Raw genomic sequence first — 25179 nt, 5'->3', positions numbered from 1 at the left:
GTGTAAAAAAACAGGTGTGGAAGGACAAGAGATTTCCTGATAAGTTGTTGGTGTCTTTGGTACCAGAGAAAAAAGGACAAAAAAAGTTGATCACACTGTGGAAATCCAATATAGATAGAAAGGCACTCCCATAAAAAATGTTCAGTACCCCATTTTATATACAGGTGGGTACCATAGAACAGAATGACAAAAGCAGCACTGAAGTTTCATGCCTGTTATCCTCCTAACCTAAAAAGGCCTTGCAAGGGTGTAGTTAGATTTTCAGATGCGTTTTTTGATGGAGAATAGATCTGTAGCCCCAGGCTTGAGTATTTGATTTGACTTTATTTTTACAATTGTTAGTAGGGGGTGTTTTTGTCTAAAGTAGTATAATTCCTGACACTGGTATCGGGGCATTCAGTACTTCCCTTGTTGGTAGTGTGTGCTACCAGGCTTGTGCCCAGCATGGCTGCGGGACCTCCATGGGGATCACTTCTTTGCCACCTGTGATTCAGTGAAACCAGTCTGGCGTCTCCGCTGATGGCGCTGACTCAACTCCATGGAGGTTAGGATGTCACGTTCCATCCTCCTTAGATTCTCCCGCAGTGTTTGGCGCTGTGTGCTGCGGGACCTCCCCTGGGATTGGCTCCTTGACACCTGTGGTTCGATCAAAGAAACCTGATGTCCTTGCTGAAGGCGCTCACTCCGCCTTGGGGAGGCATGAATGCCCTGTTCAATCTGTCTCTCATAGCATTCTGTCCTCCTTGGATTGTCCTTCAGAGGCAGTGTGCTGCGGAGCCTCCCTGGGGTTCGGCTCCTTGTCACCTGCCGTTCTCTGTAAGAAAGCCGGCGTCCTCGCTGTTGGCACCTGCTCCTCCCTGAAGACGCACGGATGTAGCAGTCATGCCTTAGAGCTCGTCCCTCATCGCGTTCCATCTCCCTTAGATACTCCCTCAGTGTTTGGCTGGAAGATCTGCGTGACCTCTGCCGGGATCGGCTCCTTACTGCCCTCGGTTCTATGAAAGAAACCTGGTATTCCTGCCTACGGCGCGTACGCCTCCCTGAGAGAGCACGGGCATGCCCTTCGGTCCTTTGGTGCTTGTCACGAGCAGCGCTCCGAGCCCTGCTCTGCCGCCGTCTCCTGCTGCTTGAGTGATTGTACCTTTGGGCCTGCTGGACCCTGGCATGGCCATCGTGATGCCTCCTTGGATACCTGCTTCGGCTCTTCACTTGGGCCCTGCCACGGCTGCCCCCACGGCTGCCACCACGGCTACCATTGCAGCTTCTACTGTAAGACTTGCGGCGCTGGTGTCCTGGGGAATTATGCTGACCTCTTTCTGCTGAGTGGGATCCAGCTTGCTCTGCTTGAGTATGGCTGGCCGAGCTGATGGACTCTTCGATAGAGTGCACCTCAGAGTTACTGTCTTCTGCCCTGTGGAATGTATGTGGGAAAGGTGACTGGCATATCAGGCCCTCCGCTCTTGTGTGGAACTACTCCACCATGCAGTAAAAACAAAGGGTGCCAATGCCAGCTCACAAAGGCTTGGTCATTAATGCCGGCCTGGCAGATTGGGCACCTTAGGTTCTCTGAAGCACCTGGACGTGCAGCCCGGGACACCTGGATGGTGCTGGCAGCAGGGGAAGAGGAGCTGCTTTCTGCCAAATCTTCTTTCTCTGAGGCCATTTTGCCCTGCAAACCAGAGAGATAAGCTGATGTGTTCCCTGGTGCTGGGGACACAATCTGTAGCCAGCAGCAAAGCTACCAAAGTTGAGCATTAAAGAACTGCGTACTCTGCCTCAGGACAGCGCTTGGGCTGCCACTAATGCCAGAGACCATCCTGGGGTAGATGAGTGACACTTGGGTGTCTTAGCTCTTGAGGCAGGATGGTAACTAACCTGTCTGATATGTGCATGCAAGAGCTGAGAGGCTGGGAAAGGAATTCCTGGCCTGTCAGCAGCTGCAGACAGAGCCTGACTGCATGGCAGAATGGGACCAGCACCCAGGCCCTGTCAGTGTTGTTGTCCAGCAAATCTTCTCTGTGCCCTGAGAAAGCACACGATGGGATGGGGCTCCTTTCTCCCACCACATTCAGATGTGTGTCCCCAGTGGAGGAGGCCAGACACTGTGGCCTTTTGGGGCTTCCCCAAGCATCCAAAAGGCTTGTTGTCACATGTGTCACAATGACTCCCTGGTGACATTGTGGGGCTTTCAGGGACCACACCCAGAAGACACAAACTCCAGCCCTAAGGAAAGGACACTTCCACAATAGCTCATCTTACACGGCTGCTCCACTGTCAAGTAGAATCGTAATGCCATACTTTTTATATAAATTCACAGGTTACACTGATCATATTCAACCCTGTGTTCTGTTTTACATAGAAACCAGCTCAAGGCATTTCTTTCTCCTCAGTCAATGTTGTAAGTCAACAGAGGTGATACTCCATTGGAACAGTGTCCAGTGTGCGTCTCCCCAGCATAAGTAGAGATGGACATACTGGAGAGTGTCAAGTAAGGGTTCACAAGGACCATCTCTTCTAGAGGACAGGGCTAGGAGTGCTGCCTCCAGGCAGAAGACTCCATAGGGGATCTTTTCCAATGTATACCAATAACTGAAGGGAAGGTACAAAGAAGACACAGCCAGGCTCTTGTCAGGGGTGCCCAGAACACAGAACTTCTCTCTGAATATTGGGGAATTTTTTTACTGTGAGGGTGACCAAGCACTGTCAGGGTGCTTGTGGACTTTCCCTCCTTGGAGAAGATATTCAAAAGCTTTCTGGCTGTGGTCATGGGCTAGCTGGCACTGCTTCCTCTCAGAAACCTGATGTCCCCAGTGTCCCACCTGCCTTCTGCTGTAGTTCTGGTCTCACAGCCTGGCCCTCATCACAATCCCTTATCACTTGCATCTCTCTCTGTGTTTGACCTTAAGTGCTGTGGGACCTCCCCTGAAATGGGCTCTTTGTTGCCTTTCATTCCCTGGACGAAACTCAACTCCCCGCTGCTCTTTCTTGTGCGTCCCATAATAAGCTGGGATTGGCTCTTCTGGGTTTAGAGCTCAGCCCTCGTCATGGAGTGAAACCAATTTGAGTGCCACAGCTTGTCTCAGTCTTGGTAGATAAACAAACTCGTGTTCACGTAAGTCTGATAAGCCCAGCTGAAGTAGTCTTTCATTAGCTTCAGCAAAGATGCCACTTTGATTCCAAAACTTCCAGGTACTCTCAGTTGAAAAAAAGCACAAGGCTGGGACTGGTTGCAAGGCCTGGTAGATGATTCAAAGTGGAGCGTTTTGTCCTAACCTTTAGTGCCCATCTCTGCTGACCATACAGACTTTTAAGTATCTTCAGCTTTCCAGGAGAAAGAGTTTAATTGTTTCTAAAGCCAATGGCATCCTTGCCTGTGTCAACAATAGATGATCATCAGGACCAGGGCAGTGATTGTTTTCCTGTACTCAGCACTGGTGAAGCCACACCTTGGGTGTTACGTCCACTTCTGGGCCCCTCACAAAGACACTGGGGGGCTGGAGCGAGTCCAGAGAATGGCAGCAGAGCTGGGGAAGGGTCTGGTGCACAGATCTGATGAGCATTTGAAGGAATTGTGGTTGTTTAGCGTGGAGAAAAGGAGGCTCGGAGGGGGAATTCAGTGCTCTTTTCAACTACCTGAAAGGAGGTTAAGTCAGGTGGGGGTTGGTTTCTTCTCCCAGGCAGGTAGTGACAGGATGAGAAGACATAGCCTCAGGCTGTATCAGGAGAAGTTCAGGGTGGACAGCAGGAACCATGTCTTCACAAAAACGGTTACCAAACATTGGAACAGATTACCTCAGGAGGTGGTGAAATGACTGTCCCTGGAAGTATTTAAAAGATGTAGATGTGTGGATGTGGCACTTTAGACGTGTAGATGTGGCTCTTAGGGATGTAGTTTAGTGGTGGACTTGGCAGAGCTTGATTAATAGGTGAACTTGATCACCTTAAAGGTCTTCTCCAGCTTAAACTTCCATGGTTCTAGTGAAATATATGTGTACGTGTAGATTGACATTCCCCACCTGCCTTTTAGAATTACCTAATTTAGTGCTGTGTTCACAATACATTTGGGAAATTCCTTTATTTCATTTAGTACTTACTGTGCTTGTAACACTTTTCTCTCTTTATGCGCCTTTGTCTCTCCCCTCTATATAAAGACCAAAAAGTTCCCCTCTTTATCTATAGTCCCCATAGCCCATTCCTTTGTATAATTGCATTGTATCTGTTGTCAAAGAACTTTTCATCTATTAAACCTGCTCAAAATGAGTATTTTACTTAATTTGATGCTTGCTGCTTTCCGGATTAATCTTCCACTGGATGCAACATACCACATTTTTTTACATGTGTTCAAGTATTTTACTATAATGGAATGTTCTTCTGATGCTTTTAGTGATTGTGAATAACTTCTTAATCCTAAATTATTGAATGTGTATTCCATCTGAGCTCTTTTAGGTGTATTCTCTGGGAGGTTTTAAAAAATCTTATTACTGTAACATTAGAGAACTGTCTGTTGGTGCAGGCTTTAAATAAATTATTTGATCTCATAAAAGCAGCATAAACATTTATTAACAAATCATGTCATGGGCTGTTCTTTTCAACACATTTTCTCTTTATGCTTGTTGTAAGTCAAAGAAACTTGTATATGAATGTTAGTGTGCTGTGTCTGTGTTCCTCCTTTCCACTCTTGCTTTCACATCCCTGAAACAGCATGTTTCTGAGACCCACAGCTGTCCCTTTTCAGCTATAATTCAGTTATAATTAGCTCATTATAAGCATTGCCATTTTCTGTGCTGTCAACAATGTCACTACTGCAAAAGCAGCTTTTTCTATAGTACCTGTACTGTCAGGGAGCTCTCAGGCACTATATAAGGTGTTCTTTGCAGGATGATGAATTTAATTACTTGTTGTTATCCATTGGTTATAGAGCTTTAGGGAATAAAGAATGCAGAACTATTCTACTAATAATAGAATAATTTTTTTGGGCAAGGGTTAACTTCATTTCTTATCTTTAACTGATTCAGAAGTATTTGAATGAAAACTCAGTAACAGCAAGAAGTTTCTTCAGTTTTCTAGTATTTGTACTGAAAGTTAGCTATTGCAGTTAGAATCCAGCTTAGTTCTGGCAGGTCACATTTACAAAAAGCGTTGAGCTGTGATATGTTATTCCCTTTAAAAGACTGACAGCTGGAATTGTAAGCCTCATCTGTTCCTGCTCCTGCTGAGATCATTTGGCTTCCCTTTCAGCTGGGGAAGAATTAGTTGTGGAGTGTGCCCTGTGGACTGTCACCTCTGCCTCTCAGCACTGCTGAGAGTCCAGGTTCTCTTAAAGACAGCAGTCCCTGTCACGTGAATGCAGAAGCACAGGTGTTCAGTGCTCGGTCTGGGTTGGAAAGTGTAAGTTGAAACTTCCTAAGGATGACAGTTGCTATGTCACTGATTGTTCTATTTTGTGATATTTTTCAGAAATGGAAAAATTTCAGGGTTCCGAAGGCAAGAAGGAAGATGAAGAAAAGAAATACCTTGATGTTATCAGTAACAAAAACATAAAGCTGTCAGAGAGGGTTTTGATCCCTGTCAAACAATATCCAAAGGTACTGTAAATCTAGTCTAACACTTGTTTAATATTTATTAATATAATGATGAAAAAGTTATACACAACCATTTTTATTGAGTCATAATGTGTAGGCTTGGTGGTAGTAAAAAAAAAAAAGCTCCTATTTAAATATATCCATTAGTGTTACATGTTTTAGCTCCTGTCTCAGGGCCTTTCAGAAAAGCAATTAAAGTGAATGAGTTTTTTTTTCACATTCAGGTAGATTTTGTCCTTATGCTGTTGAGTTTTTTTTTTCTCAGTTTTTTTCTTTTTTTTTTCTTTTTTTTTTACATATATCATCCTTTTATAAAATAAAATAGCTGTTGCCCAAGAAAAAAATGTCCCAGTAACTCCGAAAAGCTTCCTCATAGAAGAGTTGGGGGATTTTCTCAGGTGTAGTAAGTTTTAAAAGATCATGTCAGGATTACTGCAGGCTGTGACTGACAATGTTTTAGCATCTAAGACTTTCTTATTAGTTCTCATTGTTACATACTTTAATGCAGGAAAAGGATTTTATTTCTTGCAAAATTTAGCTGCTTATGGGAAGTTTTTGGTTTTATTTTTTATAAGAGAATATTGGGTATTTTTGGAACTTGGGTGTTTGTTTGGTTTTCTTGTACAGTTTTTAATTTCACATAAACAGTTTCTCCAATAGTATTCATACTGAAATGATAAACATCTCTGTTTGTCTCCAGACTATTTTTTCCTTGCTGATTTATTATCATATGGTGCATGGTTGACCATTAGCCTCGATTACACTTTGAGCTTTTTGCTTTATACTTTCATCACAGCAATAAATTTCAATAGGTAAAAAGCTCATCAAACAAAATGAAAGGTGTAAAAAAAAATTGAGATTCAATGATTCCAGCTGACACTTACCTCCTGACTAGTGAATGTAAAACAGAGATAATGTAATAATCAAAATAGTAAAGACCTTAGAAACACATACAGTGCTATAAGGAATTACTTTCTTGCTGCATAGCCTGAGGTGCTTTGGCTTGATTTGTGGTATTTTGTGTAAATGCTGTAGGTGACCTGAAGTTCTTAGTCAGGATGTAATAGTGCTGTAATTTCGTAACAGCAGTGTGATAATTATTCAGAATACTGTTTGATGAAGGTACTAGAATAAAAGACAAACTATTTGAAAGACAAAACACTATCATCTATCCAATATAGCACCTGAATGTGATTAAATTAGCTTCATTTACTTTGATGAACATGTCATATTAATGAAAAGTAAAAGATATAAGGCATTTTTTACAGCTTTTGAGTGGTGGAGCAAAAGAAATCAGTGTGATAGAAATGAAATACTTATTCAGTAATGCAGAATAATCTCTTGCAGGGTTTCTGTCGTTGATTTGCTAGCCATATTCTGTGCTTGGCATGGAACTATTCCCAGAACTGCAGGTTTCCTGATACTGTCTCTAGTAACTATCTTTCAAGGACTGCATTTGCACTTGGTGTCAAACAGCTGATTGCTGTGATCTAGTGTCTTGTCTTTTCTGGATAATTGTATACATTAGTCAAATCAGCACACAGCAGTTGCTTCAGCTTGCTTTATGAATGATGAAAAAAAGTAGAAGATAATTAAGAGGATTAGTATTATATATTTTTTAGAATATGTTAATAGTAGCAGTTGATCAGACTTGTATTTATAAACAGTTAAGATAATTACCATATGTTTTCATGTAGGAGTCATTTCTATTTGAAATAACATTATTTTAAATCATTCAGTCATTGTTTGCTGACAAGATTTTTTGGGCATTGCTAGGTTAGCAGGATTCTGTAAATATGCAGAAAGTGTCCAAATGTATAAAATTGTTGAAGAAAATCTCTCTTAGTTAAAACCATCTAAAACAACAGTTTACAGACTCTGTTTGGGAATGAGGGCAGCTCTTGGAAGACATTTGCACTTACTTTAACTTCATGTAAAAATACAAATTGCTTCAAGGGAACCTTTGGCCTAAAAATTTATTATGGTCTGTAGGCTAAGCTTCAATGACAGCTGTAGAGTCAGCAGCAGCATTTTAAGGTTTGAGCAAAAGTTAACACAAAAGGCTTCTAGTGGCTAAATAGTTCTTGAAGTTGCAGAATAAGTCTTATGAAATTGTCTCTACTCAAGTGTCCACAGTCTGGTGCAGACAACAGGAAAAGAATATGAAAGGTTGTGACTAGCAACAGCTGTCTTATGGTACCACTGGTAAAGACACAGGCCTCTGTCCTCTGCTCTGAAACAGGGATCTGAAATAGAGATGGGGCATTAGTTGATACTTCAGCAATGATCTTTTCTGAGATTAATCATCTTAAATACCAGCAGCCCAGGTAAAAACAGCATCTCATTTACACATACTCCACTACGCAGCAAATATTTTTAATGCAGTCAAAATTTCTCTTGAAACAGTGATGCAATGTCTTTGTTGGTCCTTCATTCTGTCCCATGAAGTCTTTTTTTTTTAACTTTTGTGATATGTGAATTCCAACTAAGACTTTAATGAAAATACCTCAGGATTTGTTTAAAAATACTTCAGCACTGATCAGTGTGAATTTATTTCAAATACATCAGATATGGGAAAAGAGTGGGTTATTTAAAATTTTTTTTAAAAACGCCAAAAATCTGAAATTATCTTGTTCCTGAAAAATGAAAATGTCAGTTTAGACGCTTGGTGGGAAACTTTGTCATTTGCATGGCAATAAAAATTTTTGCCATTTACTTACTTGTAGTTTGGTTTCTGCTGTTTTCTGTAGTTTCTACCTTTTTCTGTGATAACTTGTTTAAGGAGCATCTAAACTGGGCTTTGCAAATTTGTTCCTTTGCATAGTTTAAGAAGTTGAGAGCTTGTTTAAAGCTTTAGCTTCATGGAGCACATAAAATAGGAGGTTTTTGTTTGCAAATTTGTCCAGTACGCATTGTAAATTAAAATATTGCTGACTTTGGTGAAATTCTGCCCTCATTATCCCTGGCTTCAGCTTAGCTGGGTTTCAGCCATTAAGGAATGGCTCAGTTTGTTAATTTCTTTTGCTTTCTTTTGTTTTCTATGAGTGCAAATATATGAAATAGCTGACAAGTTAAAAATAAACAGTAAAATAAACAGTATGTGTATAAAAGTCTTAAATATTGCAGTGCATCTGTTTTGGTTTGACCTCAAGCAGCAACCAAGCCCCCTGCAGATACTCACTCACTCATGCACCACTGGGATGGGAGAGGGATGGAATAGTGAGAGTGGGCTAAGAGACTTTAATAGCTAAAGCAAAAGTTGTGCATGGAAGTAAAGCAAAATCAGGAATGTCTTCACTGCATCCCATGGATAGGCAGGTATTCAGTCATCTCCAGAGAACAGGGGCCTGTCATGTTTTGTGGTGACTTTGGAAGACAAATGCTGTCACTCCAAATGTCTCCTCCTTCTCCCACCCTTATATGCTAGTCATGCCACTATGGTTTGGGATATCCCATTGTTATCTGGGGTCAGCTGTGTGTCCTCCCAACTTCTTGAGAACTCCCAGCCTCCTCGCAGGTCAGGTGGGATGAGGAGCAGAAAACCTTTGACACAGTAAATGCTGCTCAGCAATACCAAAATCATCTGTATTATATCAACATTGTTTTCAGCACAAATGCAAAACACAGCTCCAGACTTCGAAGAAAGTGATCTCTACCCCAGCTCATGACTTCAAGCAAATAACTTAGACAAACTCAGCAGTGCTAAACAATTCATTGTGAAGGGTAAAGTTTTCTGGTTTTATTCTGTCTTTAACATCTAACTCAGACAAGTAACATGATGTTTACTTAGCATTCTCATTCTTTCATGTGTTGTTTCTCTCAAACCTGATGGTTGCTGTTGTGCTTTCAAAGCAACTGTTGTCATATTAAATCTGCAGGTGATTTGTGTGTTTAGTTCACTTTTAAGATATGAAGAATAAGATATGCCAATATGTCCATTAAATGGAATGACAAGAAAATAGGAAATTTCTAAGGGAAGTGGGACCTGGGCTGTCAGTGAGCTGAATGAGTTAGCCATGACTTCTCTCTGTAATTTATATTGTTTGAATGAAATAAGTACCTTTTGTTGCATAAGGCAGGAGGAACATTTGATCTTTCACTAATCCTGTAGATGTTTCAGGAGATTATGAAAACTCCAACATTTTAATAAGAGGAAAAAGCTAAGTATCTAACTACAGAATGGAGATTTTTAGTTGCCTTGCCAGTATTTTTTTCCTCCTGTGTAAGACAAGAAAAGCCTTTGTACTTGCAAGACCCTGGAATTTAGACTGATGCCGGACTAAATAAATATTTTACTGGTTCTGTATTTCAACTGAGTTATTTAAAGAGAAGCCTGAACATTGGAAGGCAGAAAATTATTAATTTACATGAAGTGCGTTTTACTGAAATTGATCCTGCAAATAGTTGTATAGATAAAGAATGCTTTTGCATATATCTTGCAAGATTTCTATCCCTACCTGGTCTTAGTGAAAAAACTGAACATGCATCTTTGTAACAAAATAATGCTTTTCTGCTTTATAAATGTGTGGGGAAATTTCAAAATTCCTTTTTAGTTGAAGCCAATTCAATTTTCATGTTCAAGTGTAATAGTCACTCAGAATTTCTGATCTACACAGCACCAGGAATAATAGGGGCAAAAACTTTTTTATGTGCTGTATTTAATCTGGAATTTATTATTATTATTTGATTTTTTTATTAAATTTTAATTTCTGAAGTCACTGATACACAGAAAATTGTTCCAGAAAAATTATATAAAGTGTTCTAGTACTTAAGGTTTATAAAAATCTAATTAAAAGATACTTGAATAGGTGTTATTCAGTGGTGAAAGCCCAGGCTCTATTAAGCACTCAGACATCAGAAGAAGGATCTTTTGCATTTTCTAATATCTCAGTTCTGCTTCTTACCAAATTCCCTATTAATATATAGTTTCAATTTTGATAATTAACTATATTTCAGATAGACCAGCAGAAATATTTCAAAATTTGAATAATAGTTTTTGAGTATTGTTGACTTTTCTGCTTCAAATAAACAGCTGTAACCAAGATATTTTCTTTAAATCACTTCTGTATGAACTGTCCAACTAATTAGGAAAAGTGAAATGAAATATATTAACATTTGAAGAGAGGAAAGTTGGAAAAGTATTTATCTTCCTGTACTTAAGCTGAGAGAAAAGGCAAAAACTCTTAAACATTAAAATCTCATTCTACTTCTCTGAAATTTTCTTGCAGGTGGTGCAATTCTATAATTCAGTGCAGTTTTTCAGTATTTCTGATTGTACTCAAGACCCAAATAAATACAGATCTTCTGTTCCGTTTAATGACATCAGACATTTGGAAAATCTAGACAAATACTTTAGTTGTATTTTCAGTAAAATACATGAAAAAATTTCACACACAGTTTTTTTCCTCCTGACTTACTTAGGACCTGATCTTTCATCCATCTCTCTTTTTACCTTTTCCAGGTAAGTTCAGGAAATGAACCCTGAGTCTAACGCTTCTAGGGCCAATGCCAATCCTGTGGAGCTCTTGAATGGCTACAAGAAATACCTTTTATCATATAACAATAATTTCTGTCCCCATTTTTGTTAGTGTTTTATTTGTTTTCATACCACTGCTGTTGAAATCAGCTCTACAGCATTAACTGCCTTCTTTATTATGCTGAGAAATGCTGCTCTGTACAGACTTCTTTAAAAATTGTTCCATAAAATTGTTCTTGACTGCAGAGAATAAAGAATATTCCAGACAGAATTTAGAGATTTGCCTTTCTGTTTCATTTAACTATCCATGACTGTATAAATCTTTAGCAATGTAATTAAAACAACATCAACATACTTAAAACAATTAGTACAAATAAATATTCCCAACATTTGGGCTTCTTTCCCCGCTTGTGATTGCATGATGGTGAAAGATTATTCATGTGATATCTTCCCTTTATTTATACAAGAAAATGCATAGTTCAGCCTTCATCCTTTACTGTTTTCTTCCTAAACGCATTCTTAAAATTACAAGCAGGGACACAAAATTGCTGCTTAGTGATTTACTCAGTGCTGTTAGAGTGGTATTGCCTTCCATATTTCAAGGCAGACCTTTAGAGTAGTTGGAATTTACCATTTCCTATTTCGGGGCACTCAAACGCCAAAACTAAGATGGAAACACCCTTTGTACACAATACACCTAGTAAGTACACTGGTCTTTCTCCAAGGAGCTGACAGTGTAGAAAACACAATGTAAGTAGAAAATGGGACAAATAAAAATACGAGCAGGAGAAAGTTGGTATCTGGTAGCAACTGTGTGAAATCCAGACAAGTCCTAGCCACTCTCCATTTGGAGTATTGGTCATGACTCATGTTTTCTAGGCCTCCAAAACTCGAATATTACTCTTTGTTCTTCTTTATTTTTCCTATCTGAGTGGGAAAGAAATACATAATTTATAACACTGCTTTAATAAAATAAGTGTGAGAGTGGGCAGGATCTCACCCTGTTTAACCAACAGCTCTAATCAGGAGCACGATTTCATGTTAATAGTACACCCTGGTTGTGTATGATTGATTGTGGACATCTGCTCGACCTGCACCCAAAGATACTTGGGGTTTTCTTTGCAACTACAGCAGCAGTTGTTTCTTTCTCTGCTCTTGGTATTAATGCATGATTTGAGGACTAAATTTTGTCTTCAGTATCATTTGTACAAGTTCAGTATTTTCAAAGGAATGTGCTTCTGGAATCTGAGGGGAGTTCAGCAAGCAAGTCTGTTGATGATTTATGATAAGAAATAGAATCTACCTTACTTCCACTTACCTGTTTTGCTTTTTACGGACTAAAAAAAGTAGTGAACAGTAAAAATTAAACTTTGTGTCTAAATGCACAGTGAATCATATCTACTAAAGCTTTCAGATTGGACCTGTGCTTCATGAGAACTGTAAAGCAAACTGTTGGTGAGAGTGAGATTTTTCACAGTACTCTTGACTTCAGTAGGAACAGAGCTAAGCTAGTGATTTGTGTATTGATCAAAAAGCTCACCTATTTGTGATCAGGTTTGGATGACTTGTTACTACTTTTTTTCCTTCTAGCTTTTAAGAGGATCACTTGCCAGTTACATTAGTTAGCATTTATAACATCAGCATCTTAAAATTGCAGGGCAGTAGAGGAGAAGACTTTATGGCAAATTGGTTCTATTTTGAGTATGGACTTTTCTATGTCCTCAGAAATTTAAATTTGAAAAACTCTTAATGTGTGCAAGCCAATAGGTAGAACATTGTAGTGCTATCAACACTTCTTCTGGCACAAATCCCAAACACAGCACCTTACTGTCTGTAATGAAGAAAATTAACTCCAGTCAGCCATATCCATTACAGCTTTTCAATTTGAAATGCTGCTATCATATAGGATGTGAGATTTTACTTATTTTAGTAGTACTATTTCATATACGTATTTTATTAATAATAGTAATATTTTTAATATTGCACTGTAAATGTCATGAACATTTTTTAATGTTACAGTCTTATGTGTTAGCAAAGAATGAAAGAACAGTAAACTGATAACTTTAAGTAAAGAAGGATTTAAAGAATGTTTTGGAAGCTTGTTAAAGTTGCTATTAAAATAAATATTTACTTCCTTTCAAACATTGAAAAAAGATCCAATATTTAATGGAAAATATGCACATTGGGTGCTTCAAAATTGCTGCAACAGGTAGCTGTCATTTCTTCCTGTGTTACTCTAGTGTAAACTGATCAAACATTTTGTAAGTGCTGAATCTATGTGGGCTAATCAGTTCTTGAAAGCAAATATATTGTTTTGTCTTACACAAACACTGCTGGAGTATGTTTTTACCTCTTGAAGCTGAAGATGAAATCTGTTTTGTGGCTTTTCAGGCTTTTTCCTCTGTTCAAGTAGTGCTACAAGGTCACTTCAAAGGAGTCATTAATGTAATTTATAATAATGCTCATCTAATTTTTGAAAATTACTTATAAAATATTAACACAAGAGATAATACCCTGCCTTGATCCTTTTGCAATGGACCTAATGGCTAGACAGGAGGTAATAGAGCTCATCACAGAACAATTCAGGTTTCGTTGGTACCTAAGTACACAAGCAGTTCCTTGAACTTCAGAGTTAAGGAAGCTTTTTGAGCTCGTCTATGTCTATTGCTTAGCTGTGGGCTCTGATTTGATGTTTTGCTAATGGATATAATGACAAAAATGTAATTTTCTATGGATTTTCTGATCTCCTATGTGTGAGCATAAGGCACAGCCTTTGCCTCAGTTTGAACACATTCTTCTGTCTAGCTCTATATGTTGTCCAAATTTCAAAGATCTCACTTGTCTTTGAATTAGCCTCCTCTTGCAAAGTGAGCTGAAGTCAAGCTTTGAGGTCAATGGTTACTAGGGAAAAAGACTGCACAAGGAAGATGATCACCTTGCCTTGATTTCCTGTGAAAAGCTTGGAAATTACAGGGCCCCTTGGGTCTTGTGTGTCTCCTCACATAGGAGAAGGCCAATTAGAGCAACAAGAACATACAAGCAGCCTTCTCCAGAGCCTGTGTGCTCCAAGCAGAGTGAGTGTGAATTTTCTGGACCAGTTAGTTCAGTGACAGGGTTTTCCTCCTCTTCAGGACCATCCTTCGAATGGTTTTATAACTTCTTTGCAACGTCGTAGATTTTGGTGGCTTTCTTGCTGTTTCTGAAGCTTCCCACACATCATCAGAAAACTTTAAAACATGTTGCTATATGGAGGAGTATGGTAATGAAAGAAATTTATGCTGAAAATGCTCTTACTTGCTGAATAGCTGCTATTTAGCCTAGAGCATGTTTGACCTCAGCCACCTTCTTTCCTGTTTTGTTTTTCACTCACATCGAGCAAGCAAAATAAACAGGTGACACTTTCACATAATGCAAATGCAAAGAATATGCTCTAATAGTGAAGAAATCTGTTTCATAAATTTATCTTTCATGTTTTTATTAGAATACATACATATATATGTGTGTGTTTGTATTTTATTAAAACTTATTAAAAATACTCCTTCCATTTTTAGCCTACTTAGCTTGGTAGTAGGATCAATATATAAACATTTTCAGGAGCACAAAGGATCAATTTCAAGCACGTTCACTTGATAGAATTAGATTTTCTATTAACAGTAGAACCACCAATTTATCTGTGGTTACCACAGGTTATCTGTGGGGTTTTTTAACTGTTACATATCTGTGGTTTGGGATTGTGAGTCAGAAGAATACTGCTCACTGGGAGGAAACTATGCCATCCCTCTTTCATTTCAAGAAATGTAGCAATTCATAGTTCTGTCACTCACATATGCTTAAAAGAAGACAAGGAGAAGACAATTCTGTCACTTTTCCGCGATACGAAGTCACAGTTTTGTTTCAACAGGATGAATTTAAAACAAGGGACAAGTATAGGAAAAATGTGTTTCTATTTAGCCTCTGAGATCATAATCCTGTTACTGAGATGAAGAGTGGATAGCACTAAGGTAAATATTGTCACCTATGACTTATTCTACTACCAGAAATGTCCACCATGGCATACGCAGCATAATTGCACACCATTTGCTCACTGATCACTGGTTTCCAAGCTGATAAACCATCTACTGATGAGACAGACTGTTTATTGTCTATGTCAGCTCAGCAAAGGAGAATTAGATCTTCTTCAACTGCTTTATTTTACCAAAGGAAAATTCACTGAAGCAATGCTTAATGCAATATTAAAAGAAGAATTATACAGGCTATATATAGACTTGTTCAATAATCATAATAAGAATAAACATGTTTCTCAGAAGTTAAAGAAATCTAGTGTTGGTTTTGGATAAGTTATTTCTCTGTCATTTATTGAGGAAAAAAAAAAACTGATGGGTAGCAGAAAGCCAGAAAAAGCCCCTTTTTTCTGAAAGAGAACAATGTATTGCTGCTTTTACCAGCAATGAATTATTGCTGGTTTTTTTTTTCTTACATACTGGGAATATTGTTTCAGATTGTACAGCCTTAGGCTGCTCCTTATCACATTGCTTTAAATACTTATTTTTATGATTGAGTGAAAGTGGAATTTGGAAGAAATAGAATTCGTTCAGTGTAAGCTGTAAAACTTTATCTCAGTCACTCACATACGTAGCAGATACTACCTTTATATATCTAAATAAGAAAGTGGATATAATTAAGACCATGTTTTATGTCATGTCCCAACATGATGCAAAACAGTGCTTTTTTGTTTTGGTAATTTTCAGACCCAGGAGTCTGCATTCTCAGTGAAGCATGTCCAGGGAATTGTCATGTTGACTAAAAATAATCAACATATTGAAGTGGGCAGGTTATCTGCAGATTTCCAAGGTATCCAAATACTTTAACAGATACCAGAAATCACAGCATATTTTTCTAGATAAATGTGTTCACATATGAAACTTAAACACTGATGTTTCGTGGCTTTATTGCTAAAACATCACCTGACATTTGCTGTTTATGAAACTCTCTTTTTACTCATTATGCTATTTAGATATTTCTTTAATAGAAACCTCAGTTTTCCAGAAAACCATAATATCATGTCTTGGATGGTTATTATATACAGATACTATTGTCTCTAAACTTTGCAATGTAAGTACTTTTAAGTCCAAGCATATAAATTACATTTCAGATGGGTTTTGTCTTGCTGAATTGTCTTGCTTTAGTTACAAGTTGCTTGTGATTTACACCATGTAGCAGACACAGGAGTTACAAAATTTAAAAGTAATTTAAAATTTAAGTCATTTTTAGGAAAGTGTCACTAATGAAGCCATTAACAACTGTGTTGTGCACTCCTGGAAGAGTCACTCACTAATGTAAAGCAGAATTATAAACCCTGGAATGAGGAGTTTGTAATGTAAGCACTGACACTAACAGAACTGTAGCACAGGATGGTGTCACTGTAATTAGCTTAGTGCTAGTACAAATCATGTTTTATTATTTTTCCAGCCTCTGCAAGAAGAGATAGTTTATTTCTTTCAGGTATAATTGCATTTGTTACATTTTTTGATATTGCAGAAATGGTACGAGCATGAAAAGGCAAGATGACTTTCAGAGCACTCAATATCAGAATTTTTGGGATATCATTAGAGAGAAGAGATGATGGGAGAAAAGTGGAAAACAAAAACAAAGCTTTCAAGTTTCAGATATTTTCATATTTCAGATACTTTCTGCTTTTTTTTTTTTTTTTTTTTTTTTTAGGATTCCTTTTCAGGAAAAAATAATCGGATGATGGGTACAGAAAAAGTGTTCTCTTATGGATATACTGGCAGGATGACATACAGGGAGCAGAGAATCTACAAATCCTCTCATGATTGTTTTTCAATGAAGAGAGAAAATTCTATTTTTGTTCCCTAGGAGCAAATTACCAGAACACACCATGTCTGTGCAAGGATGTGTTTTGTTAGGCTCAGGCTCAAGCTCACAGACCAAGTGCCTGGAGTCAGTTGTGTCTTCAGGAGCAGAGCTGGGTGCGTTAGTGCTCCAAAATGCTGAATTTGTCCTCTTAGTCTGAAAGTTGACTCAGACTGCTCTAGAGTGAAACTGCAGAGATTTTCTTCACATTCAAGAGAAGGGATATGTAATCTGAGAAAGGAATGATGATAGGGCAACCAACATGTTCATCTGCTGCCAGTAGAAAATGATCGCCTACATTTCTGTGTCTAATTTTAATTTTCCAAATATAAGGAAGACGCAGACAAATGAGTTCAGAGGAGGACTGCCAGGATCACCAGTGCCTGGAGCATGAGCTCTGTGTGAAGAGGCTGAATAAGCCAGGAGGAAGAGTTATCTCCAGAGGACCTAAGAGCTGTGTCCCTACTGTCTGCAGGGAAGGTGTTGAGGAGACACTTCACAATGGTGCTTCTTGGGGGAATAAGAGGTAGCACGTGTAGCTTGGAACAAGAGATTTTCAGACTGGATAAAAGGAGAAACTTTATCAGCATGGGAACAGTGAAGCCAAGGAGCTGGATGCCTAGAGAGGCTGTCCAGATAGAGGGCATTCAAATTGTACTTGGCTGCAGCCCATTAAAACACAGTATCTTTAAACTGGTTTGCAGGGTTTTTTAGGAGGTTTTCATTTTTTTTTAATCTCCATTAATCTAGTTGCAATAGCTCTTGAGTTCAATAAGGGATTGCCAACTGAAGACTCAGATTTCTCAGTGGGTTGAGTATCTTTAGTGGTCTTTCTTGTTAGCACGACACAGGTAGTGAATTTAGAAGTGATTTGGGTATACCAAGAAAGACTCACAGGTGTAAAAATACTCTTAGTTCTGTCCAGGATACCCTTTTACTAGTGTTTTAGATTATTCAGAAACACAGCATTTGAATTTAAGGAATTAACAACAGGGGAAAAAGGCCCATTTTTTTTCTCCGACTGTAAAAAACTGGCATTCAAAACAGGGAGAGGAATTAATAAAAGTGATGCCAGTATAAAGAGATATTTATACAGCATATACTTGGTTGCTTTCATGTAAGAGCTGTCAAGAGAAAACTGCCAAAAAATCACTTTTAATAGGAGATATTCATTGCAATGAAGAAACAAGAATGTTTTAAAATAATATATTATTTATTTCCATTTTTAAGGTATTAGGAATGCTGTAATCTCAAAACACCTTTATAGTCAGACAAGGAAATGAATACTAATAACAAGAGGCATCTATTAATTTGAATTTCCTATTGCAAATGGTATCATAAGAGATGAATTAACTGGTACCAGAAACATTGATAGCCATGTTCTGGGGAAGGACACTCAAAAATAACTTCTGAGAAAACTGTTTGACTTTTTATTTGTCACTGATCAGTGTGATCAGTCATTGAAGTATTTTGGAAACTATAAAAATTCTATGAATGCATTGCCCTTTCATGCTTTTCATGTTTGGCTAAAGGTACTGCTGGAACAACAGTGGGAAAAGTCCCTTCATTCCAGTCAGAGGGGGATGGAAGAAGAGAAGAGGGATTCTGCTAGAAAGGATTCCCACTCAGCTATGTTCCCTGCATTTTCCCAAAACCCACATGTGAGCAGACTGTTATGTGCACAGCTTTCAAGGGAGGCACTCAGTAAAAGTGCATTTTTTTTAATTGAGAGCATTTAATGCTGCTTGTAGGTTGATGTTGAAATGTTCCCTCATCCTTAAAGAATTAGAAAAAAAGCTTTTCCAGGATAAATTATTTAATCCTAAATGTTTGCATGTAAAATAGATTCCCTAAAAGCACAATTCTTTTTTTTTTTTAGTTTTTTTTTTTTTTTTTTTTTTTTTTAGTTTTATTAGTAAGTTCCCAACTTCTACTGTAAAGCTAGTGAAATGGAAACATTTAAGAAAAGGTAGTTATTGCACTCTTGGGATTACCACCTAAATATAGACCCTGATCAAAAACAGTGAAAGCCATTGGAAAAGCCTCTCCAGCTCAGCTGTTTCTCTGACAGTGTCTCTTTGAAGATGCTAGCTCTCTTAACCTACATATCTTTTGACACCTTGCAACCAGGAGTTCTGTTCACTGCCATTTGCACATTTTCTGAAAGCAGAGCCTCACACATCCACTTTTCTTTCCAAATTTCTATATAGAATTAAAGAAAGTCACTATAGAATAAGAGATACTTGAAACCAAATGTTTGTTGCATAAAGAAGGCACATGTGTTGCACACATGTAGGAGGACCTTTTAAGATGAGCGATCCACACGACATAGCAACTGACAAAATATGGCTAATTTTACCATCATCACCATGGGAAAGATTTGAGTTGCATAGAGACAGTATGCAAAGATTGCATAAACTGCCAAACAGATCATAATTAGAAAACTAGCTGTTAATGTATAGTATTGTCCTGTACAAAAACAAACAAAAGAAATCACTCTAGACTGTGTGTAACATTGTGCTTTTATGAAAAGATAACTTTTTCCCAGTGGAAATATACTCCTAAGTTTTTATTGTAAGCTGTGTTCTTCTATTTAGAAAACTGGATCACTGTCAGCTCCCCTGTCTTATCCCCCCCCCCCCCCAAAAGCCTTTTCCCTTTGAAAGAAAATAAAAATCAGTTTTGCCTACAAGTCAATTTCCTGGTAAAGGATGATGGGGGTGTACTGATAGGGTGTAGCACAAGTTACTTAATGCACTTACGAAAGGCATGTGAGGCATATTACAACTTATTACAACTGCTACAAACAAGGCTTGGAACAGACTAAAGAGAGTTGTAGAGTTATCTTCAATTCAAGTTACTGTGTTAGATACACCAGCAGCACTTATCCTGGCAGTCACTGTTAACTTCAGTTGTTACTTGAAGAATTCTTTAGTACTTTGGCTCAATGGCTTCAGTGTTTCTAAGGGTCAAGCTTCAGATTCAAATAGCTTGGTTTTTTTTTTTTCCCCCAGTGGGCTAGTTTGACTGCTCTCAGTGTGTACTGTTGTAAAGGTGGTGTTTGTATGTGTAAGCTGAAAAAAAAAATATTTCTGGAAGTTACTTTGGGATTTAATTGCTTCTTCTTTGCTAACTTTTTAGTAGGTTTTTATCAGTGCTATTAAATAGATATAGCAATGCAAAATGTGGGGTTTTTTCTATCTCCCTCGCTCTCCCCTTTCTTTAAATGATGCTCTTGCACTGTGGTTTTGCAGCTCTGATAGACACATCCAGTACACACACAGTACATTCATAATGCCTACATCTTGGATTTAACATCACAAAACCAGACTTCAGTTTTTACAGGAGAACAAGACTGGGCAGGTTTGAAGTACTTTGAGGAAGTTTTTCCCTTAAATCAGAGATTCTAATGCCAGATGACCATAATCAGGTGTCCTGCAGTCATCACTGCTCTTCATTTTTTACAGGGAGTGATTAACCAATAATGGTTCATATTATTACTGGTATTTGGATATTTTCTCATTTATCACATTTCTGTGTTTAACATATATGATGTTTAAAGAAAAGAAATACTAACACTCTAGTGCTACCTATTATATAGTACTATTTGTATATGAAGACTGCATTTATGTCATAAAGTGAACAAACTAGTCACCAAGGACACTAACCACAACAAGGTTTGTTGGGTTTTGGGGATGTGGTTTTTAATTCAAATGAGATCTCTGTGGAAACAGGTACTAGTCTGAAGTGACATTAAAAATAAACAGTTCTCAATTATAACAGATTGAGAAATTGGCAATTAGGAATTTCATGATGGCATTGCAAGGACCTGTATATATTATAGATTTTTATGTGATCTTTTTAGTTTTACTGAAGACACTGGGAGCATTCTTCAGATGCATAAAATTAGATTCTTTTTTCTAGAATAAAGACTTCATTTACAGCAAGGAAAGTACAGAAAAATGGATATTGTAGAGGCTGCTGTGAGTTACTGTTCAAACTTACTGTGAACACATTCTCTTCAACAGTTAATTTCTGCCTGAAAGAAATAATTATAGCATCAATACCTTATTCTGCTAACTAAAGTAACTTGAAATTTGTTGAAAAATAGAGTCTCTAACATGAATGAGTGAATTATAAGTGTTTTTTCTTCAGTAAGTACACTGTTTCTTATTTTCTGAACAATTACCTCATTCATACTTTTTTAACTTGGGTAATCAGGAGAAAACACAGGTTATTTCTGGTGCACAGTCTGGTGCTGTATCTGTATGTAAGAAGTATGTCAGAAATACCAAATACTTCATTCAGGGCTTGAATGATGAAAATATATAGACTTTGATTCACTAATGTATAGCTTCACTTTCTCTTCAAGTTTCTTAGTTTTACAGCCACTACTTATTAGTTAATAATTCCAGATATGAGCTGAGTTGAAGTGGGTGGTTTATCAGCCAGAACAATGACTTATAATGAAAACCAGCTTGTACAGGACTCAGAAGATATTGTGATATACCTATTAACTGCTCATCTTAATTTTTAGGCAATTTTTAATTATAATTCTTTTGTGAAACTCATTTATTACTGTTACATAACTTAGAAGGAAAATGAGGTACTCTCTTTTGGTGGGGAACTGATCATGGACACATCCTAAATTTTTCCTGGGTAAAGGAGGAATATTCTCAGAAATTTACAGAAGAATAGCAAGACAAGTATTTCCAATAATTATTATCAACTAACTTTGCAGTGAGTCATAAAGGAAGATAGTGTACTGGTTTTAAATTAAAAGAACATTAAAAATTAAAAGGTGATGAGAAAACAAAGAAGAATTGTACAGTTTTTCTTTCCAGGCAACAGAAGGCCAATGGCTATTTTGAAGCTTCAAGGATTTTTTTGAGGAGTCTGTTTAGATGAGGTAGTAGATTTCATGTGAATTGTTATTACTGTGTTATTCTGGCACCCAGTGTATTTGTCAAGTTTCAAATGAAATTTTCAACTCAGGAAGTTTAAGGTCATCATTTGACATACATCTTGTGTTAATTCAAAAAACAGTGAAAAGTGGTTGTTATTGTATCCATCTGTAGCAGTTGAAAGCAATTTTAGTAGGCTTTGGAATAAATACATACAAGATGATACACATTTTTCAACTGAGTCTGACATCTGACTTCATGAATAAAAAAGACCCTATTAATCATGAGGTGATAGAGTCACATACATTGTGTTTATCATTCTTGCTGGAGAGTAAGTTGTCTCTTGTTAATGGTTTGAAGAAATACATAGTAATTACACAATACAAATAAGAAAGTAAAAAATACAGTTAACTTTTGTGGAAGTGTAAATTTTGGTCTCTAACTTTATGTTACTGCTTCACAAATTATAGTGTGAGCATGTAGGGAATGTAATTTCTTCGTCTATAATTGAGCAATATGGATATAGGAATGTGTATGTGAACAATACTTAATTTCATGGCCTAAAAAAGCTTAAGCTTTTATAGTATATGTATAGTTATACATAGATGATTTCAAATATCAGATGTGCTCATACAATCTAGAGAAAGTATGCAAGGACTCTGCATCAAGGATATAGAAATAGTATTTTCAAATAATCTTCCATAGTATAAATGAACAACAGTTCAATATCACAGTATTTATTCCCTGGAGTTGACACAGCATGTCAGGATGTATAACCAGACTACATGGGGAGGGATCTATTGCCACTTATGGATATTTATTGAAATACTCATTTTTTATCTATACCAGATAATTATGTGGGAAACAAAGAATCTTTACTTGTGGGTAGACTTTCAAATATCACCTGGCTCATATTCCCCTTGAAGGAGGCAGAATTCTTGACTACTGGACATGTATTCTGATATGCAATTGAAGTGATTTGATTATTTCAGTTGATTTTTAATAATGATTTAGTACCTCCAGCTTGTATGTTCTGTCCAACCTCATTTTCTACATATTATGCATAGCTCTTGGGGATTCCTGAATGTTTTACCTATGCTATTAGTGTCTGCAAGGAAAGGAAAGACTGAAGTACTAACTCGTATGATGAGTTGATTGCATAAATTACCTTCTAGTCTTTCTAGTGTAAGATGGTTTTCTTCTCCCCTCTTCACACCTCTTCCATCATTTTCATTTGACATTCAGTGCATTATATTAAGGGATGAAGCTTTTTTGTAAGTATTAGAACTAATACAAAAAATATTGAAAAATTGGGATTTTCGTGCTACTAGGCTCAACAGTCGTCTACTCAAAGTCAGAGGATCAGAGACTGAAGTTCTTTGATGAAATCTGAAGGAATGGAGAACACTGAAACAGAAAGCTCTAAGTGTTTAACAAATCAGTGCATTCTTAAGTCTTACAGATTTTAGATTCTTTTTTAAAACTTCCCACCTCTTGTTGAGGTATCCTCTTAGTAATGCTTTACTGCTGCTCCATATTTCTCTTCTTCTGCCTTAGAAGTCCTGAAGTATGTCAGTGTCTCTTTGTAAGGTGTGTAACAGGACATTCTTGAAAACCACATTCCATAAAAATGGCTTAATGGATAACAAGGTGTGCCAGTAACAAAACCTATTTGCTGTTTTTTCTTTTCATTATTTTGAAATAACAGTATACAAGCCCTGTGTGCTGTAGAAGTAGTCTTGCCAGCTCTAGGGTTATATCAATATACACCACAAGATAGGAGTTATCTATATGTACAACAGTGTGGCAGACTTCAGCTATTAGAACTGAAAACAGATTTAGTACAAAATGGAGAGCTAAAATGACATATAGCAGGGCTGGCATTTCCATAATCCTTTTAAAATATTTTGGAAGATTTTTCTAGTGGTTGTATTTTTCTGTAAGCTGTTTTCTTGTTCTTGTGCATGCTGTGGTTTCTGGCTCTTGGTCTTTTGTTCTAAGACTTAAGTCTATCATAAGTCATTATTGACTGTTCTGTGTCTTTTTGTGTGTAGGAGAAAGAGACTTTGTGAGCTACTGTGTAGTACAGGTGCGTGTTCAGACTCAGTGATGTACATGGTCCTCAATTCTGTGTGACTGTGAAAACTGCCCACATATTTTCACATCACTGGTTAGGGAAGTCTAGAACTGGGAACCACCCCTTTTCTCCCTCAGGCCCAGCATTGCCTCCATGTGTAGGCAGCTGTAAGCAGCAGGCCTGAATGGATTTTGGCAGGGGGAGAAGGCACAGGTGACTGCCTTGTGGCACTCAGGAGCAGGCAGTCACAGCTCTGCATCAGTGTAGGGGTAGCAGGACATCTTCACCTACCACTAGCCACTGCTAATGCCAGTTATTTGCCCAGTAAGACGTAAACAGTGAGAGCAATTTTGGAGGCCATAAACTAGAATTCATTGGGAGCTGAAATTATAAATAATATATGATGAGCAATACATAATGAATTACATTGTCATCAGCTGTCCTGAGTTACAGGACACACAAACCAAAGCAGCAATTGTCCCCTCATCAATAAAGTGCTGCAAGCCTGCAAGACTATCTCTTCCATTGCAGACTTTTCTATACTCTTGCTTTGCATCCCTTTGTGCAGTTCTAAAGGCTGTTAGCTGATGCTCTTGCTGGAAAGTAGCTACCATGGATGATTGTTTTTCCATGACACAATAGTGGTGGGTGTCACTATAAGTGGTGTGTTTTTAGGTGTGTGATCTACACACAGGTTTCTCCCAGTTTAAAGGAAGTTCATTACTAGGTTTTTTAGATATTTTAAAAAATATTATAAGGCATCTGCCTCTACCTATCCATAGCAAATTACAAGTGTGAAATGCACAGTATTAAGCAGTGCCTTGCATGTGAATTTGCCAAGTCATCACCAGATGCAGTCCCAGTAATTTCAAGGGCACAGTTTTTGTCTTGGCTTCTTGCTAGTTGTAAAACTTTATGAATGCCAGACTGCCTAACAGATGTTGTCCTTTTACTTTCTGTATTCATTATGTAGCAGACACCTGATTATGTGGTTTTGTCCATCCTTTAGTTAGTTATCCTTCACATACTCTTGTCTTCCCATCTATTTGAGATAGACCAGTTTGTCTCTTTATAATACCTAGTCTTTCTTTTATGTTTTCCGAACAGCAGATGATATGGATTCTTGTAGTATTGTAGAATTCTATATATAGTACTCTATTCTATACTACTATATGTGGTATTCTGTCCTGACTAAATATTTGTAGCATTTCTATGCATGACCTACATATGGTCACCTTTATTCTTTTGAGGTACACCTTTATCCTT

The 25179-nt window shown here is 37.6% G+C and overlaps 2 protein-coding genes across 28 annotated transcripts in view; one reads left to right on the top strand and one right to left on the bottom strand.

Annotated features, from left to right (window-relative positions):
• Positions 1 to 25179, top strand: part of KHDRBS2 (KH RNA binding domain containing, signal transduction associated 2) — a 339646-nt gene that overhangs the window by 51813 nt on the left and 262654 nt on the right. For 20 of the 26 annotated variants that reach the window (XR_010358259.1, XR_010358260.1, XR_010358258.1 and 17 more), the window contains exon 2: positions 5458 to 5585. Coding sequence is in view for 11 of the 26 variants with exons in the window: in XM_064412277.1 (XP_064268347.1) it covers positions 5458 to 5585 (128 nt within the window). In the remaining 15 variants the exon portion in view is untranslated. Of the gene's footprint in view, positions 1 to 2155; positions 2287 to 2359; positions 2489 to 5457; positions 5586 to 25179 lie in introns of those variants that run through there. The other 6 variants (XM_064412268.1, XM_064412270.1, XM_064412272.1 and 3 more) reach the window with 6 other exon arrangements.
• Positions 305 to 2152, bottom strand: LOC135296208 (serine/arginine-rich splicing factor 4-like). Of its 2 annotated transcripts, XM_064412264.1 has the most exons (4): positions 1876 to 2151; positions 1557 to 1669; positions 805 to 1411; positions 305 to 636 (listed from the first exon to the last, which is right to left on the bottom strand). In XM_064412264.1, the coding sequence occupies exons 2-4, from the start codon at positions 1661 to 1663 to the stop codon at positions 469 to 471; spliced, it is 882 nt and encodes a 293-aa protein (XP_064268334.1). In that variant the 5' UTR covers positions 1664 to 1669; positions 1876 to 2151; the 3' UTR covers positions 305 to 468. The 2 variants fall into 2 exon arrangements, with proteins under 2 accessions (XP_064268334.1, XP_064268333.1); XM_064412263.1 differs by having other exon boundaries at positions 305 to 1411; positions 1876 to 2152.

This window comes from Passer domesticus, chromosome 3, assembly GCF_036417665.1.
Source record: "Passer domesticus isolate bPasDom1 chromosome 3, bPasDom1.hap1, whole genome shotgun sequence".
Taxonomy (NCBI): Eukaryota; Metazoa; Chordata; class Aves; order Passeriformes; family Passeridae; genus Passer; species Passer domesticus.
This window is presented reverse-complemented; position numbering and strand designations above follow the sequence as displayed.

Bases quoted from the DNA above. Each gene is read 5' to 3' on its own strand.
- LOC135296208 (XM_064412263.1), bottom strand. From the start codon at position 1,663: ATGGCCTCAGAGAAAGAAGATTTGGCAGAAAGCAGCTCCTCTTCCCCT. The intron at 1,412-1,556 runs GTGCCCAATCTG...TACATTCCACAG, and splicing joins GGTGCTTCAGAGAACCTAAG to GGCAGAAGACAGTAACTCTG.